Source organism: Molothrus ater, chromosome 21, assembly GCF_012460135.2.
Source record: "Molothrus ater isolate BHLD 08-10-18 breed brown headed cowbird chromosome 21, BPBGC_Mater_1.1, whole genome shotgun sequence".
Classification (NCBI taxonomy): Eukaryota; Metazoa; Chordata; class Aves; order Passeriformes; family Icteridae; genus Molothrus; species Molothrus ater.
In genome coordinates, this window is record NC_050498.2 from 8,161,179 (window position 1) to 8,180,286 (window position 19,108).

The 19,108-nt window shown below is 45.6% G+C and overlaps 1 protein-coding gene across 2 annotated transcripts; it reads left to right on the forward strand.

The window, feature by feature from the left end:
* The first annotated feature begins 711 nt into the window (after positions 1 to 711).
* On the forward strand, positions 712 to 18,824 carry AKAP10 (A-kinase anchoring protein 10). 2 transcript variants are annotated; one of them, XM_036395067.2, is made up of 15 exons: positions 712 to 1,034; positions 4,565 to 4,612; positions 6,674 to 6,856; positions 7,173 to 7,688; positions 9,053 to 9,151; positions 9,584 to 9,668; positions 10,006 to 10,129; positions 11,170 to 11,306; positions 12,237 to 12,381; positions 13,111 to 13,284; positions 14,673 to 14,782; positions 15,126 to 15,208; positions 15,761 to 15,813; positions 16,385 to 16,480; positions 17,535 to 18,824. In XM_036395067.2, the coding sequence occupies exons 1-15, from the start codon at positions 875 to 877 to the stop codon at positions 17,538 to 17,540; spliced, it is 2,019 nt and encodes a 672-aa protein (XP_036250960.1). In that variant the 5' UTR covers positions 712 to 874; the 3' UTR covers positions 17,541 to 18,824. The 2 variants fall into 2 exon arrangements, with proteins under 2 accessions (XP_036250960.1, XP_054372987.1); XM_054517012.1 differs by lacking the exon at positions 4,565 to 4,612.
* Positions 18,825 to 19,108: the final 284 nt, after the last annotated feature.

Genomic DNA, 19,108 nt, shown 5'->3' on the forward strand with positions numbered 1-19,108 from the left:
TAAGAGGATTTTTGTGGCAGGATTCGGGACGCAGACGGAACTGACTTATGGGACAGCGATTCCGCAGGTGGCGAGCGGCCCGGCAGGGATTTCTGGCTGTGCTGGACTCGGGCTGCTGTGGGATGAGGGAAGGAGCCGCCGCATTCCTGCACCGGCCGCGGCCCCGCGTGTCCCGCACAGACAGGGCCCACAGGGCTGCAGGACTGGGACCGGTTCTGCAGAGCCCTCACAACCCGGGCGGGGCTGTCCGTGTGTCCGTCTGTCTGTCCGCCCCTCTGCTGCGGCCCCCACGGCCGAAGCGGACATCTGGGGACACGTCCCTGAGGTTTCTCTCAAAGGCGCCTCGGCTCTCACGGCCCTGCACGGCGCCCGCCCGTCATCCCCTGCTTCCGGGGCTCTGTCCCTGCTTTCGGGGCTCTGTCCCTGTGCCCTCGGGACGTGCCCGAGCTGCCGCAGCGTCCCCGGGTCGTCGGTGCCCTCAGCCAAGATGGCGCCCGTCGCCTCACGCCGCCCGGCGCCCCTCGCCCTGATCAAAGATGGCCGCCCCGCCCCGCCCGACCCCCGCGGGCTCCATGCCCTCAACCAACATGGCCGCCCCCCCCCGGCCCCATTGGCGGGCGGGCGCGAGGCCGGGGCGGCCATGTTGAGTGCGGCCGCATCCCGCCGTGCCGCGCGGGCGGCGCTGCCGGAAGCGGGCGCGGGGCCGTTGTTGACAACATGGCGGCCGCGGGCGCCGCCGCGGGAGGAAGAGGCGGAGGGAGCGGCGGCGGCGGCGGGCGGGCGCAGCAGCCTCATTCATAGGTCTCGGCGCGCTGCCTTCCCTCCCTCCCGCCTTCCCCCGCCCCGGCGGCCGCCTCGCCCCCTCCCCGGCGCTATGTCCTTCTTCAGGCGGAAAGGTAGGGGGGCGGCGGGCGGGCGGCCGCCGGGCTCGTCCCCCGCGCGGCTGCCGGGCCCCGGCCCTGCCCCTCCGGGCACCGCCGCCGGGCCCCGCGAGGACGCGCGGGCCCTGAGGAGCGGCGTCCCCGCCAATGACGGTCAGTGCCGGCGCCGCGTCCTCTCCTTCCGCGGGGTTGGGAGGACTCGGGGGGCCGGGGCCGGGCGGGGCTCGGGGGGCTCGGCTGCCGCCGGGGCTCTCCGGTGCGCGGCAGCGGCCGCCGGGGCTCTCCGGTCAGCGACCGCCGGCTGCGGGCCCCGGCTGCCCGCGGCTCCGGACGGTGACCGGGGCGGGAGGGGGCTGGGGCACCTCCCACGCTTCGTGCAGGGTTTGAGCCTCTGAGCCCTTTACGGTTGGTTTTTCACAACGCCGACATAAGCCGGCTTTGTATAAATTACAATGAGAATGTACAGCAGCAGCTGAAAATGTCAGTGAAAAAGGGACCTCATGGCATCGGGATCTCCGTGAAAGCCAGAGGAGCCCATGGCTGTTTATTCTGCAATAGATTTGGTAGGGAGCACAAGCTGGGAAATTCAGGGCTGCTGAAATATTTATAATACTCCAGCAGCACAAATGGGTGCAGTTTTTAAGTGTTCTCTGGGAGTGCAGCGTTTTGAAGGCACTTTGTGATCGTGCTGCAGGCAGGACCCTGCACTCTCAGCCTGCCCAGCTGTGGTTTGAGTGGTTTTTGTTGAAAGTGGCACCTTTTAGGAAGGGCCCCTTGGGGAAGTTCTGTTTCCTCGTGATGCTGCAGCTCGAGCAATGCAACCATTGATCTCCTGATGTAGCGCTCTCCTAAAGCCTCTCTGGGTTACTGAAGCCACAATGCACATCCTGAGAGGCGAGGATGTGGTACCTGGGCTGATGGAGATGCTCTTGGCTCTCACATCCTCTGGATCTTGCTCAGCCAAAGCAGCAGCACTGAAAATGTCACGCTTTGGGGAGGGTAATGCAGCAGTTGTGCAAGAAATGAGTCTAAACTTTGCAGATCTGAAGAGTCTGGAAGACACCGAGGGCTTTGCAAGTGCCATAATCCTTTTGGGGGTGTTTATATACAAATGTTGGGCTGCAGAATAAAATTTTGAAGTGGTTGTGAACTCTTCAAAAAGAGCTGCTGCTGCTTCATTGAGAATTGTGGAGCTGAGGTTCCGTCCTGATGTGGAATCACAGGGACAAGGTCAGCCTGTGAGGAAACTTTCTCAGGGAGAAAGCCATGAAAGCTCTGATTATCTGGGAAGTGTAATTGAGGATCTGTGTTCCTTTGATTAAAGGATCTTTGGTCAGAGAGGCAAATCAGCACTAAATGCCCGAGAGAGAGACACTGTGAAGGAGAGGAGAAAAGCAACCTTTCATCTGGGCTGTGCATAAAGCACTGCTCAGTGTGATCTCCGTTTTTAGGTGTGGCTTTTAGAGAAGATTTGAGCTGAAGCTGTGAGGAAAGCAGCACATTAAGGCTTAGGATAAAACTCTGGCCACATGCAGGCCACAATCCTACAAACACCAATGTTCCTGGGGTGAGCTGTCATTGTTTGTGAGGATATTGCAGTGGGTAAAAATTAAAACTAATTTAAAATTAAGCCATAGCAAGGATCATAAAGCAACTGACCTGTAGAGAAATTAAAACCAGGGGTGAAGTGTTTTTATAGCTTGGGCCCTAAAATAAAGGTCTGGCAGACTGAGGGTGGATAATGGGTTGAGAAATCAAAGTATAGCAGGTGAGCTGGGTGCTTGAGGGCAGGTTATGAAACTGCTGCCAGTGGAACAGCTCATCCCTGGGGATATCTTGGGAATAATGTGCAGTTCCACAGCCTGGCTGACCTCAGCAGGATCTCCTTGTTTTTTGTGTGCTGTTGACACACTGTGAACGCTTTTTGAGTTGGTTCAGAGCATTTCAAGATGTGAATTGAAACTCTGGAACGTCACGTGCTGGTTTGGCACCCTTTGGAATGGGATTGGCCACTGGAAATGTCACCCTCAGCCCTTGTCCTGTGGTTCCTTCTGGTTTCACACAGGCACCACACAGCGTCCGCTCTCTGGGGGAAGTGAAAGTGTATTCTTGTAGTGAAACTTCACTCTCTGAAATTCGGGCTTGTCCTCGATGGGAGCTGATTTTGTCCCCTCCTGTTACTGGTGTCACTTGGTCATGCTCAGAGCTGCTGGGGACAGAAGCAGCCTGGGTGGAAAGGGTTGGGACACGAGCCTGGAGTTGGTATTTCCAGTTGTAAGTAGGTATTTAGGGAGGAACTGAGTTGCTTGGAAAGAAGGAACAGAGGTATTTAAACTGAAAATAGGCTTATGGAGGACTGTTGTGTGAAACCCAGGAATTGCTGCTGGGAGCTGGTTTGATGAAATATTGGAGCGATTTGGGAAAGATGAGAGTTCACAGAGGTTGATTTCCCTCCTGTCCATCAGCTCAGTTATGTAAAGGCTGCTTACACTCCTGCTGCATTGGCTGCAGGTCGGCGTGGGGAGAATCCTCCTCTTTTAATGTTCACCTGAACCCGTCTGTCACACCATGTGCTCCTGGCAGCTGCAGTTTTCCAGCCCGAGCTGCCGATTCGCAGCCCTGCAGGGTTTGTGCTCGCAGGGGAGGCTGGAGGCAGCGCTGCAGCCACCGGGCCAGGGCCATTATGTAACCCGAGACCGGAGCTCTCCTTTGAAATATTTACCATCCCTGGGTCGGAATGGGAACGCTTCGGGTGGGTTTTTGGGATGTGTTCTGTGATGGAAATGTGGGATTGTGCTGGGCTGTGCCCTGTGGTTACCTTAGGAAGGGCTCCACAGTCGTGTGCAGGGATGACCTATTTGTAGTAATAATCCTTGCCTGGAGCAGCCTCCCTGGTAGATCACATTCTCCAATTTATTTCTCTGCCATCCTGTTTATGTGCTGCTTGGGTTTCTTCATTTTTGTTTTGAACAGATCTCCTCCTTCACTTCCTTTAGGAGCTTCCTTTACAAATAGTAATATTTTTAAAAAATAAATCCTCAGAGCACTTTTCCATCACAACTTTTTACACTGTTATCTCCCCATCAGTTGTTCACCCGGGGTTTCATGATGATTAAGCAAGCCTGTTTGTGAGAGAATTAACTGTTTGCAGGGAGTTTCCAGAGCATTTCTGTGGTTCCCATCATGTGCATGGAAGCAGCTCCATGGAGCCAGAGCCAGCCCACATCTCCTCAGTGTTGGGTGTTGTGCTGCTCGTCCTATAACACAAGGGAAATGTTGTTTTTAGGTGATTTTTGGTTCACAGAGAGCACCTGCCAGTGCTCTACACTTAAAACACACCTTTCTCACTCTTCCCAGTTCATGCTGTTTAATAAAGTCACCCTGAATGTAGCTTTAATCTATAGACAACAAACATCTTCCTCCATGGAAATGTAACAGACTGTATTTCACGAAACTTAATTAATGGATGATAAGGTTTTGCTTTTGAAAGTAAATCAACAGAAAAGCTTTGAAAGCCTCTGTCAGTTACTGGATGTGCAATTTAAATGAGGAATCAGTTTTAACAAGATTATAGTTTCTGTCTGCCTCTGATACTTGCTGATGTTGGGAATTCTGTGTCCATTCTCAGGTGAATGCCATTAGTCACCCAAAATAGCATTAACATTTTCCCTTGTATTTTACAGTGAAAGGCAAAGAACAAGAAAAGACCACAGATGTGAAAGCGATTAAAAGTAAGAACAAACTTTTGTCTGTAAATTCAGATCTCTGCCATCATCCACCATTTTTATTTTCCCCAACAGGATCATTCCTTGCTCCTGGGCACAGATCTGACCTGTGCATCAAACCCAGAACTTAATTCTGTTTCTGGCTATTTATAGTAACTAATCTTTCCTCCTCCTCTTGCTGATTCTGTAGGTGCAGGAGGTTATTAAGTTATGTCAGGCATGAGCTTTAATTCAAAGTGATCAGGCACTCCAGTCACCTTGCAGTGGTTGTTCCTTATCCACAGCAAATTGCTCCAGGAGTTCCTTGCTCAGGTGCAGTGTCCTTTGGAGTTTGCAAAGTGCAGCTTCTCTGTGTCTGATTTGCAGAAGAAGCTGCAGATTTGACTTTGGGGTTTGTGAAGCTGAAGATCCCAATCCTGAATGAGCCATTCCTTGCTGCTCTGTGGGGTGCCCAAGTCTTGCTGCTAAATCCCTTAGGAAAGGAGAACAGATCTTGGTGGAATAGAGATTTATAAACTGTAGGAAAACAAGTTTCTTGATCCTGTCAGGTTTTCTTGCAGTACTGAAAGGAGATGAGGTAAATGCCAGAATCTGATTTGTTACTTTTATACCCTCAGACAAAATCTTGTTTCTGTACTTGGTAATGTGTTATCTGCACATCAAGAGAAAATTACAGGCTTTTTTCACCTTGGTGGTCTGTCTTTCAAATCAAATGCAGGAAACAGTGAGTTGCATCAATTGCAGAGCCACACCTCACCTTCCAGTGCAACTACCAGTATGGTGACCCTGAAAATAAAAATAAACTTGAAAATTTATAGTACTGCACATTGTGAGCTGCTGCAGCATAGACCACCTTTGTTTGACCCTTGGAAAGAATAGAACATTTTTTTCTCAAATGTTATATAAAATTAAATTTAAATATAATTGACAGAAGCCTGTAGCAGTATGAGGAGTGTGTCTCTGGCTCTACACAAGTAACCTCCACCAAATTTTCCCACTGCTGCCATCCCTTGGCCTTGGAAAAAAGGTATTTTCTCCATTATTGCTGGTATGAACCACCCAGAGGCTTTGTAAGAAGCAGCAAGTGGTGTCTTGGTGTCCAGTTCTGCAGCTGCACAAACACTTGGCAATAATTTAAATATTTCCATTGCTCTTGAGGTATCTGTGACATCTAAGTGTGAAATTGTCAACTGCTGTCATAAAATTGGGAATAAAAATAAAGTGATGCAGCATGGAAGTCATGAAGCCCAAGTTGCTTGACACCTTGATGGAACACATCCCTGGGAAGTGTTGAGATAATCAGCTCATCTGATGTGCTTTATTTTTGAGTCAGAGGTGTAAGATGTCCCTGCATGACATCCTCATCCAACACAGCTTCCTGAGAGCTTTGGAATCTGCTGTGAGCATGTGTGGGGTTTTTTTCAGCTTTGTCATCAATTAACAATTAGCAGAGTTTTGTGTGAGGAAGTTCTTATTTGTTTTTTCTGAGCTCCAGTAGCCACTTGTGTCCTAAAACAGCCAGAGGGGGTTAAGTTTATAACCTGGGTTTCATCACAGGTATTTCCTTATTGCTTTTTTTTTTTTTCTCTTGCAACCAAGCAGAAGCAACAAAAATATTTTTGAGAAATAACTCTTGTTAAACCTCACAGATAGCTTTGTAGCTCAGGATTTTTTATCACATTTTAGCTTTCAAACAGGAAATTGATTGGCAGGAGCATTGGAACTAAACCAAGCTGTTGACAGAGTATAAAGTTGTTACAGTAGTGGTTATCAAGGAAGCAGGAAGACCCAGGAATATTTCATGTGTAAACTTGGACGTGGCATCTCTTGATTTGCTGCTGAATAAGGAAAGCAGAGGTGGGTGGGAGTGAGTTTATTCTTGCAATAATAAAACTCGTGGTCTTTAATCAGACCCTTGATCAAAGAGGACACCCAGTGGTACAGTGAGGTCCTAATGAGACTGACTCTTGCCAAATCCCTGATCTAGTTTGGGGTGCTTAGCATTGGGCAATGTTTAGAAGAGATCTCGGGGTCCTTGTGCTTTAACAATTCCTGTCTTGATTCCAGCTCCAGTCCCAGTACATTCCCCTCAGAGAAGCACCAGGAATCATGCCTTGCTGGAGGCTGCAGGACCAAGCCATGTGGCCATCAACGCCATCTCTGCCAACATGGACTCCTTCTCCAGCAGCCGCACAGCTGCCCTCAAGAAGCAGCCAAGTCACATGGAAGCTGCTCACTTTGGAGACTTAGGTAAGGCTGTAAGAATGTCAGATTTTCTTTTTATTTTATGTATTTATTTTGTATATTATTATGTATTTATTTTGTGATGGTATGCACTCACCATCCCTTGGTTTTCAGGTAAGCAAATAGGTAATGAAAGTGTGGCTGCTGTTATAATAGCATCTGTGTTACCCTGGGAGGGATTTGAAGGGAACAGGCTTGAATTCCTTTACTTTGGCATTGTGTTGGAATTGCCCCTTCACAGTTGCATTACAGGACACTTCTGTATCCAGCCCCCACATCTGTGGTACAGTACAGACTCACTCCCTTTCGTGTTTTCCTTTAGGCAGATCGTGTCTGAACTACCAGGCTCAAGAGACCAAATCAAGCCTTTCCAAGACCCTTGAACAAGTCCTGCAGGACAGTGTAGCCCTCCCTTACTTCATCCAGTTCATGGAGCTGCGCAGGATGGAGCACCTGGTGAAATTCTGGCTGGAGGCCGAGAGCTTCCACTCCACCACGTGGTCCCGCATCCGCGCGCACAGCCTGAACACGGTGAAGCAGAGCTCCCTGGCAGAGCCAGTGTCCCCCTGCAAGCAGCAGGAACTGGGCTCCTCTCCCCCTGCTGCCAGCCTGGAGGAGAGGCTGGAGCTCTCCAAGCCCCACAGAACTGCCAGCAGCCAGAACCATGCGGGGCTGCTGGGGCAGGACAGCCACGGCACCAGGGCCCTGCCCCGGGGCAAAGCAGAGCCAGGGACTCACCCTCTCCCAGCTGATCAGCAAGAATCTTCCAAGCTTTCAGTATCAAATAGAAACAGCCCTTCCTCTGCACTAAAGGACTTGTCAGGAAAACTCATGAAAAGTAAGTGCTGTGTGTTCCCTTTGCTTGGAAAGGTGGGAAATGAATGTTTTTGTGCAGGGGGCAGCCTCAGTTCTCAGGTTCTTAGCAAGCCTGATGTGATGTTGCAAGGAAGAAAGTTTTATGTATTATTGATGTTAACTGATGCTGGTCAGTTTGAGCTGTGTATTGTTTGACTTGTTGAAAAATAAAAAAGCTGCTGAAGAGACTGCAAAATTATTGTGTACTCAATGAGCTTAGGTTGCTTCTGTTCTTCCGTGTGTGATAAGAAATTAAGTGAACATTGATATGTCCAGTTCCTCACTTACCTGTCCCATCCCACCTTAAAAGAATTGCAGAAAGTTTGGATGGTGGGGCTGGGAATTGATAATTCACTGGTGATGGAAGGTAAATATATAAAATGACATATGCAAGAGACTTGTGGAGATTTGTGTGTGGAATGTACTGGTTTTGTTCTTGGATTTATTTGATAGAGTTCCTCCCCTTGTAACTGATTTGTTGTCATTTGGATTCCACCTCTTCAGAGGCTGCTGGAAGTAAGGATGAAATTAAAATATTTCCTTTTGGTAGTGAGCTACATGCACAGTAACATGTTTCTCTACTTTGCATCTACTCAGTCCTCCCTCATTTGTGCAAGTCTGCAGCCAAAAAGGAAACACTTCTTTCTTCATATTGGTTCCTTTTGTTTGCCCAACTGTTTCCTCGTGTTGCATCCCCTTCTCTTGCTGTTTGTGTTTCTCATGTAGTTATTTATCATGTGCCTCCACAATACATAACCTCAGCCCCAAAGCCACTTAAACAGGGAAAATTATGTTTTAGTCACCAAAGCATCTCTGCTTTCTGATGTCTAAAAAGAATTTGAAAACACAGGGTCCTTATTGAGAAATCTGAAAAGAATTTGAGTGTAATTTTTTCTGTCTTCCAGAGCAGAGTCCCAAGTCTCAAAAGATGATGTGTAAAGAACACAACTTGTTTGAGGCATATCATTTTAAGATGGTTTTCTCCCTAGTAATTCCTATATAATGCAAGTGATTCCTCTGTGATGAGAGCTAAAAATTGGGAATTTCACTTGCCTGAAAGCTGTTGCTTCTGGGACTATGGTGTGCAGCTGGGGAAGTGGGTTCTGCCTTGTGTGCTGGTAGGGAAAATTTGGAGCTATGTTGTTTTATTCCATCTCAGTCCATGCTGGGTTTGTTGTGACCTGACTGGAGATCACACAGTCCCTGCAGCTGGTCAGGGGCAGAATATGAATATCCTGCAGTGGAAGCATCACTGAGAATTAGACAGTTGCTTTTCTGAAGAGGAAATATTTGTTACTCACTCACTCCAAGGAATTCCAAGTGTGATTCTGTGTTTCTTCCCTGCAGGTATAGAACGGGATGCAGTTAGTACTTTTACCAAATATATTTCTCCAGATGCTGCTAAACCAATCCCTATTACAGAAGCAATGAGAAATGACATAGTTGGTAAGAATTAATAATTGCTTCCTCATTTCAGAGCTGCTCTGTCCCCATAAAAATGTGTCTCTAATATGTCACACTTTTGCATTTATCTTTATTTTTATGAATTTTAAAGGCAGCCTTAAAAAGATAGGAGATTACAAGTATCAGTGGATCTGACCTTCAGCAGTGCTGAGAATATCCTCATAAAAACTCCCAGAGATTTTGTTTAAATTAGGGAAAGAATTCTTGGTGATTGTGGAGGGGATGCAGATGAGTGTCAATCAAATACTTTAGCCATGTTATTGTTATCTGGCCAGCCTTGACAGCTCTTTGCTCAGTCAGAACCAGCTGATTCTGGTGGATTTGAACTGCAATTTTTCATTAACCAGTCCTTGCTCTGCCTTTCAGCTCCATCAGCCAAATCCATGTTAAAATTAACCTGGTCTTTCTTTGCAGCAAAGATCTGTGGGGAGGATGGCCAAGTGGATCCCAACTGCTTTGTTACAGCCCAGTCCATAGTGTTCAATGCAATGGAACAAGAGTAAGTTGATGCCATGGTTTGGGTTCTTGTGTCTCTTGCCCTAAAGGTTCTGTTAAGAATCTTTATGGAAACATGACCATATCAGCACTTTCTGTGCTGTATTTTAGATTTGAAACTGCTCAGATCCCCTCCTCCAAATCCATTCTTGCTGAACTTGGCTGTTCACACTCTTGTGTTCTTTATCTCTTTCTTGTGCCATTTACAAACCTGCCCTGTTTCTTGCTTGTTTGGCTTTTATCCAGCCAAAAGTATCAGAGTTCTGGGCAAGAGCTGATGGGTTCTGAGGGTGCCTTGGGTGCTGCTGACCCTGATAAGTGATTGTCCCTTGTCTGTACAGGCACTTTAGTGAGTTCCTGCGGAGTCACCATTTCTGTAAATACCAGATTGAGGTGCTGACCAGTGGGACTGTGTATCTGGCTGACATTCTGTTCTGTGAGTCAGCCCTGTTCTACTTCTCTGAGGTGAGTGGCAATGGTTGGGTTTGCTTTTAGATCCCTTTCTAGCAGATGGAAAAAAAAATCTGGTCATTCCTTGATGGCTTTGGGTTGGATATTGGGCAGGAATTGTTCCCTGGCACAGGGTGCCCAGAGCAGCTGTGGATCCCTGGCAGTGTCCAAGGCTGGGTTGGATGAGGCTTAGAGCAGCCTGGGATAGTGGAAGGTGTCCCTGCCCATGGCAGGGGGTTGGAACTGGATCATTTTTAAGGTCCCATTCCACCCAAACAATTCTGTAATTCTGTGATTCTAAATATAATTTAAAAAACCCAGGTGTGTTTTTTCTGAGAGAAAATGCATTGAACTTTTTCCTGCCCTCATGTAGAACTAATTCAAATGTTCAAACCTGTCCATTGTGTTGTGGAATGAGTATTTGTGATTTCCTCTCAGTTAGTGAGGGCTTCTCAGAGTCCCTTTGCTTTGTAGTAGCTTTGACGTTGTCATCTTGATCTTCACATTGTAGCGACTGTAAAAGCCCGGATTACAGATAACAAATCATAACCAGTGCTATGTGGAGAGGGCACCTTTAGTGATGTGATAGGTTAAATAAAAGATATCACAGTTTCAGGCTGCTGCACCTTTAAGGAATCAGCTCTTGACATACTTGTCCTGACAGTCTGACAAGCTGATGTAGTTTGAAACTGCAGCTTGGGAAGCTGAGACAATGTGCTGAGCTCAGTGTAAGCTAAATGTAGCATGAAAATGGTGCTTCCTGTCCTAGGACAAGACAAATAGTTTTTTGGAAACTAAGTGTAAAAATGAGTACAGAAAAGAAATGTCAGAAGTTCTCTTTTTTTTTTTTCTCTTTTTTTTTCTCTTTTTTTTTCCCCCCCCCCAAGCAACCTAAATCTGTCTGAAACAGAAATTCAAAATACTGTGCCCAATTTTGCATGACTAATACATGGCCTATGTTTCTTGTTCTAAATGGGAAGAAGGAAGTTAAAAAATTATTAAAAGTTTCTTGCTAAAACTTCTTTAATCTCCTCTTTTTCTGCTTTCCCTTGCAGTACATGGAGAAGGAAGATGCAGTTAATGTACTGCAGTTCTGGTTGGCAGCAGATAACTTCCAGTCTCAGCTTGCTGCCAAAGAAGGCCAGTATGATGGGCAAGAAGCACAGAATGATGCCATGATTTTGTATGACAAGTGAGGGAGCTCAACAATCCTTTCTTTCTGTACTTGTGGTTTTGTGTTTGCTGTGCAAAAGGAACTTCTCTGCATTCTTGGGCTGGTCTGCTGAGGTGCATTTTATCAAGGTGGTTTTTGATGTGTTTGCACACATGAACTGATTTTTTTTGACATACATGAGGAGAAATCCTTACAAGGATTCCAGTCTTAAACATAATTCAGGATTTTCAGGACTTAATTGCTTGGTTTTGTTTGGTTGGGAAGTATTAAAGCTGATTGGTTGTCATTTGAAAATGGAAGGGGTTTAAGCCTAGTAGCAGATACAGCACTGCAGGAAAACTGTAATGTTCAGATACTGTTACTCATTAAAAGTAGGCTGCAGAAACTCTTCTCACATGTAAAAAAAGCCAACTAGTGCTTATTCTTAGTATTGTGAAATATTTCCTTTTTTAAGGAAGCAATCAGATCCTTTTTAATATCCGACTTTCAGGAGAGGAACTTTCTTCCTGTACTTTGTGCTTCACTTTAGCAATAAGACAGCTGGGAGACAGACAGCACAACTGCTTCCAGGAAATGTTTGTTCTTAAGCTTAAGTGTGAGGCTCTACCACAACTGGAGTTATTACCCAAGGAGGAAATAATAATTGGAGAGGAACCAAATGTTTCACTCAGAGATTCATCAATCATTCCCCCATCCTTAGACTCAGTTTGCAAGGATGTGAGCAGCAGTGAGCAGCAGTAGAGCCAAAGCTGCTTTGGAGTTCTGGGTGTTTCCTGCTCCATTCCTGTTTCCCATTCTGTTTTCCATCTGTGTTTCAGGGCAGGGCTCTCAGACTGTTTCCGTCTCACCCGTAGCAGTGGGGACCAGGTGTGTGCAGTGTCTGGGGTGGGCACTGAGCACTGCAGAGGTTTGCAAATCCTGTTTGTGTTGTTTCCTTGCCCTGCCCAGGTACTTCTCCCTGCAGGCCACGCACCCTCTGGGCTTTGATGACTCTGTGAGGCTGGAGATTGAATCCAACATCTGCAGGGAGGGGGGGCCTCTCCCCAACTGCTTCACCACTCCCTTGAGGCAGGCCTGGACAACCATGGAGACGGTGAGATCCTCCTGCAGAGTGGGGTGGGGCTGATCCCCCTTCAGCGTGGGGCTCACACTCAGTGAGGGTGATGGGGGCTCCACAGTGTGCCCTGGTTTGTCCTCTTCCTTTACTGATTTCCAGTTTACCTGGATAATAGAACAGCTTCAGGAAAATCTGCCAGACTCTTCCCCAGCCTGATTTGAAGATACCACCCACTGCTGCTGTTAATGCTCTGTTTGTCTCATTGGGTGATTATTGCAGTTTAATGGAAGTAACAGAATTTCCTCCCATGTGAATTGCTATCAACAGCTTATTTGGTATCTTTAGAAAATTTTCCTTCCTCTTAGTAGTTGTTTGCAAGTCTAATACAAGTGCTGTGGTTAATAGTGTAACTCTGGGATACCCAGATACCAGAGATGAATTATTTGATTCTGGAGCTGCAGAGAATTGTGCACAGTGAAACAGAATAACTGTAAAGCCTGTTGGGCTGTCAAGCTTAAGTTTGTAGAAGGGAAGAAAACCCCCCTGAACTTCAGTTCCATTTACTGGGGGATTTCATTAATAGGCAGTTGGGTTTGTTCATTTTGCAGTAGGATTAAAACTTAAAGCACTGCAGTTGCCAATCCACAATAATTCCATGCATGGATGCTTTTACTTGTGTTCCATCTACACAAGGACTGAGATATTTGTGTGCTCTTCTCTAACTATGCAGACCAGCCTTAATTAAAGACTTTTTCTATCTCTCAGGTTTTCCTACCCGGTTTCTTGTCCAGCAACCTTTACTACAAATACTTGAATGACCTCATCCATTCAGTACGAGGAGATGAATTCCCAGGAGGGAACATTGCACTGAGTATCCATGGCCCTGGTAGCTCTCCTGACAGTGATTCCATAGGGAGCACGGATGGCTCTGCCTCACAGGTACCACTTTGGGTTTTCTGTGTCAATATTCGAGTTTTTATCCTGTAAGGAAACCCCATTCCGCTTTCATTTAAAGCCTGTGTTGTGTTAGGATGTGTTTAATCTACCTGCAGCTCAGTTCTGTCAGAAGTGTCTCTGCTATTTGTTGTACCCAAGGCTTTGTGCTGCTGTTATTTCTTTACATCAGTGATGTCTTTATTAAGTTGCTGCTATACTGAAGATGTTTTATGATGCCATAATATCTAAGAATGCTTGTTATTAGAACTAACATTATTTTGTCAATATCATACTTAACAGCTTCAGGTGAAAATTGACACTTGTGAATATGCTATCAAATTTAAATATAAACATGCTAGATTTGTGTGCTCAGTTCTTTTGAAGTGCCAGATCTTCTGTCCTGAAGAGTAAACTCATTTCCAGGGCTGAAGGCATCAATCTGCTCAAACACAGTGCAGATTCTGGCTAACCTGTAACCAGGACAGCTTGGAAACTGCAAGCCCAGCTGAGAGCAGAAGAGCCAAGCAACTGCTGCTTTTATTGAACTCTGCAGGGCTACCCTGAGCTTCAAACCCAGTATCCACACCAATGTTAGTCATGTCCTGGCTTTCCAGCAACTTGGAAGCTGTACCACCTGCTTGTGCTATTTTTAAACCTCCTAATTTGCAAGGAGGGAATATTCCTCCCCTAGCTGTGAAGTGAGGAATAAAATCTGTGTTCTTGAAGCCTCCTGCTGCTTGAACCTCTGAGCAGGAGGAACTGCTGGTAATTGGCTGGGCAATTTAGGAAATGAGGTGCTGCTTTCTGTGGTGTGCATTCCTGCTTGTGTGAATAGGAGAATCTCTGGGTCTCTGCATATTTTTGCATAAAGAGCAGCAGGAAAGGAGCTGCCATTGGTGTTCCCGTTCCGTGCTGAGGCGATAATGGATTGCTGTGTGTTGTGCCCTCCCTGCTGTTGCTCTGATGGTTCCTTGGCTTTTTATTCATAATCTTATATAAATACTCCAGGGCAGAAGATAAATAATTTGTTCTCTGTGCATGGGGGAGGCATCTGTGTTTGGGAATTGCTTAGCAAGAGCAGGAGGGATGTTCCAGACTCACAACAAATGATTTGCGAGCACGCGCGGATCTGTTGAGCTGATAATTGAGCAGCGTGTGCTGACCTGGGCTTTGTGTCTTTGGCTCTGTCCACAGAATTTTATCATCCTCTGCTAACAACAATGTCCTGTGAGTTGGGAATTCAAGGCTGTGTAGACACACTGATTCTTTTGTACTCTTGCTTAGAGACTTAAAGGAGGTTTATCTGTGTTAAAAGCACTAAAATTGCAGTTTTGTTAAGAAGCTGGTAGTTATCTGCATTGGGCACTAATACTTAGAATTTTTATTTGTAGTCCAATGTCAAAAAGGCTAATGTTAAAATCCTGAAAAATTTTGATGAAGCAATAATTGTAGATGCTGCAAGTCTGGATCCAGAATCTTTGTATCAACGAACATATGCAGGGTAAGGTTCATTTCAGTGTATTGTTTCCTTTCTGGTTACATGTTTCACCTCTGTTTCATTTTTGCTGTGTCCTCCTGCATGGAGAGTAGGCCTAAATGCAAGATCTTACTCCATGTCTTAATATTTGACAGTAACTTTATTTCAATAGTGTGATTTAACACCCAGTGAATGTTTCTTTGACCAAAATGGCAGCCAGGAAAATATTTCTAATTGGTTTTTCTCTTCCTCTTAGTTATTGTTCCTCTTTGATTCCAAAATGTAGCCAAGTATATAGCCAAATACAGCTTTTCATAATGTCATGGTTCTTTTGATCACACACATGGTTCTTCGTTCCTCTCCTCAGGAAGATGACGTTTGGAAGAGTCAGTGACCTGGGACAGTTCATCAGAGAATCTGAACCAGAGCCTGATGTCAAAAAATCAAAAGGTTTGCTTTGCTCTTTCTCTCAATTTCTATAAACATCTGCAGAGCTGCTCTCTTCCCTGCTGGAGTTAAGATAGGCAGTGTTGACTCTTTCCAGATCTGTTTTAAGCGAAATAGAAATTCTGTGGGGATTGGCCTGTACTGAGGCAAAACCCATCTCTGGCCCAGCTTCCTGCCCAAATTCTGCTTTTCTGGTCCACCTGGACTCCAGGGAGGATGAGCAGCCTGTGGGAGTTGGAGCTGTCAATGGAACCTGGCAGGGATGGAAGTGTCAGCAGCTGAGCTGGTGATCAAACCTTCAAAGCTTTGGTCTTGAGATGGAAAAGAGCTGCAGCTCTCCACATGCTTCCCACCCAGGCTGGGACCTGCTGCTGGTGCTGCTTTTCAGCTCTGGGGAAGCCTCAGTGTCCAAATGGCTGCAGGCAGTCCCTGTCTTTCCTGCCACTCCTCCACATCCTGAATGGCAGCAGAGCAAACCCTTCACAAGGGTGGCAGGAATCAGCTTTGTGCCTCACTTTGCTGACATACCTTGCTTGCTGTTTTTATCTCAACCAGGGTCCATGTTTTCACAAGCAATGAAGAAATGGGTTCAAGGAAATACAGATGAGGTGTGTCCCTTTTCATGTTCTTCTTGTGACTTTACACTTCAGAGAAATAAAGCATTGATGTTCTTAATCCTGCCTGTTATCTCTGAGTATCTTTTTGCTGCACCAAGAACAGGGAGACTCTGTGTGCTAAATATAATTTGATTGCATGTATGTGTGAAACTGGTTTGCTCTTTGCCAGTGCTTGCTGGTTGAACTAATTAAGTGTGTGCTTGCAGTCAGGGTTTTTCTTATTGTGGTTTTATTTATCTATAAGTAGGGGTGGAAGTGCTGTTTGAGTGACCACTGCACATGGATTCCAGGCTGCATTTTTCCCCTCTAAGGGCCTTGGACAAATCCCCAAGAGATAAATCTAAAATCTCCACTAACTCTCTTGGAAATTGCATCAAGCCTTAAGTACAGTAATTGAAATTAACACTGTATGTGGAAGCCAGGTGTGTTTCCATCGAGGGAGGATGTGTTCATACAGGTAGTGGAGTTGTGAAGGTTACCCTGACTCCAAGGCTGTGCTGAGAGCACTGTGTTTGTCTTTGAAGAACCTGAAGCTATCTGTGTTTTGGGCTGTGTTTTTCAGGCTCAAGAAGAGATGGCTTGGAGGATAGCAAAGATGATTGTCAACGACGTCATGCAGCAGGCGCAGTGTGAGCAGCCCTTGGAGAAGGTCACCAAGGTAGGGGGGTGGAAAGGCTGCTGTCTTCATCTGGCTCCAGCCAGGCTGTGGGAGGAGCAGAGCTCTCACTTGCCTTCCTCCTGTGGCTGAAACCCACGCTGGAAAATGCTCAAACCAGCAGAGCATAAGAGGAGCAAACAAAGGTTGGAAGTGTTTCGGCCTACGGGTGATGTAGGAATTTCTTAGCAGATGCCTGTGGTGGTTCCCCTGTGCAAGCATTAAACTTGTTTTAGTTTGAGTCTACAAACTGCCTAATTAGTTAAAAGGGTGATCTGTGCTGCAGGATGAAGTGTAATTCCTGACTTGAGCTCACACTTGCTGTGTCCTCTTAGTCAGTAGTGGTATTTCTGCTTGAAGTTCAGTAAAACTCAGCAGCTGTGAATTTGTCTCATTGGGTGCTCTCATTTGCACAGTTCTGTCTCCAGCCTTTAAAAAGACACAGTAACCCTGTGCATGGGTTTGTGTGTTGTTGCTTAGTGGCTGTGTTGGTGTACAGCCCACGAGCCCACGTGGTCTCTGTGTAAAACCCCCAGTTCTGAGGCAGCAGCTGGATTTTGTGAAATATTGGGTGACAGCAGGTTACCAGGTTAATGTCTGGTACTTCTGACTTTCAGGCATGTGAGTTTGTAAAAAATAACTTGCATTATGTTCAGTTATTGAAAGTAAACATGTGCCAAAGCCCAGTTTTTGGATCCAAATGAGTGGATCCATAGTTTCACTGGAAGTGAACACTGATTATTTTCTTTCTAGTAGAGCAGTAACATTTAAATAACTTGTACAATGACTTCACTTAATAGCTTGGCTGCAATGATACAATTCCAGTTTGCCTGGATGAAAAGGTCACTCAGCACAGTATTTAGAATTCTCAAATGACTGCAGATGCTCTGGATTCAATTAAGCAAGTAATCAAAAGGTTGAGTGTGTTTGGATTAGGTTTGGGGCTTTTTTCTCCCCCAAACTCAAACAAACCTGGCTTTTAAACACAAAATGTCTTTCTATTGAACAGTTATCTTGCATGTTTTAGGGTAAAATTAACTGTTTTTCCCTTTTCCAGCTATGATTTTAGAAACTCCAGGAGAGGAAATCTGGTTTTCCACTTTGAGAATGAGTGAACTTTCCCTATTGGTGGATTCTTTAACACAGCCAATAAAAACAAAGCACTGTTACTCCAACCACTGGAATCCCCCTCATTTCTAAGAATGAAAAAGAAGCAATCCTGGACCTGCACTGTACAGAGTGAAGAAACACTTCTGCCTGGTGTATGTGGCATTCACAGTAATGATGGTTCTGAGATGAGGATGCAGTTTACAAATGTGTCACTGAGGAACTGTCATTGACTTCACAAATACTTGACCTTGTCTCAAAAAAAGACTTTCAGGCAAAATATCTGCAATGGGACACAGAGGCCACAAAGAGGGGAAGGTTTTGCTGTAGTTTCTGGTTCTACTGCTTGTAATTTTTAAACACAGAGTTGGAAGGGCTGTGGGGCAAATCCAATGGCAGTGAATGACCTGGAAAGTTCTAAGTTTAATTTTCCGTTACTTGAAATAGATGAGTATTCAAGTGTAAGATAAATGTATTTTACTTCATAACTGCATTAACTTTGAAGGCAGTGCAGAAGGGTCAGGAACTCCTCCTTGTTGAGCTCCTACACCTGCACACACACACACATCTCCCTACTTCCAGCACGGGGCAGAGCCAAGGCTGGTCCTGCAGCCCCTCTGCTCCCACCTTGGTCCCTGCAGAGTGCTCCACTCCTGTCCTCACCATCCCACGAGCAAGGAAAAAAGGAATTGCTGCCATTCTCCATCGCTTGCTGTCCTCCACCCACCATAGGATCTAATTCCAGATGTTTGGTTTACAAAGAAAAACAGTTTTTAATGACCTCTGGCCTCCTTCCTGACACTGTCAACACTTACCATGTTACACAGCACCTCCTTTTTTTTCCCCCAGCAAATCAATTTTGCAGGGTAGCAGAAGTACTCAGTGTCTCACCCTTATGTTACTGCTGCATTTTTAGTATACAACACTTTCATTTTGGGTCTTTTTTTTTAACTCTAATGATTGCTTTTCTCCTCAAACTTGTGCAAAGAAATCACTATGCGAAGAACTCAAATCATTTCCAATGTTCAGAATATCTTGATTGACTAGAAAGTGTTATTCTGTTGCAATATTTGATTGTATAGAGACACACTGTATTGTTATGAAAAAGCAAAAAAGGCTGTGTATAGGTTTTTGGTACTATGTACCACCTCTTATTTCTCTCATACCCAAGCATTCATGTACTTAAAACATACTATATTTAATTGTGTTTTGATTTAAAATATATAAATATTAAAATTTGTGTCGATTTTCTGTTTTCATGGGGTTTGAAGTTACATGGGATGGGTTTTTTTATGTGAATTTTAGGGGTAATTTTGCCCTCATTTCTTAATGGATTAGGTTAATGGCAACCTGTGAATAAGATTAATTCTTATTTAAATAGTAAATAAGTTGTTCAATCACAGGACATGGCAGAAGTTGGGCTGGGAAAGCTGTAAAGGGGCAGGGGTTGGTCCTGAAGTATTGAACCACACTAAACTCTTACCTATTTTAGTGCACCCTGCCTCAGTTTCCCCCGTGGGCATG

Excerpts from the sequence above, each read along its gene's own strand:
- AKAP10 (XM_036395067.2), top strand. The coding sequence starts at position 875 with ATGTCCTTCTTCAGGCGGAAAGGTAGGGGGGCGGCGGGCGGGCGGCCG. Across the intron at positions 9,669-10,005 it reads TTCAATGCAATGGAACAAGA|GCACTTTAGTGAGTTCCTGC; the intron begins GTAAGTTGATGC and ends TTGTCTGTACAG. Across the intron at positions 11,307-12,236 it reads GCCATGATTTTGTATGACAA|GTACTTCTCCCTGCAGGCCA; the intron begins GTGAGGGAGCTC and ends TGCCCTGCCCAG.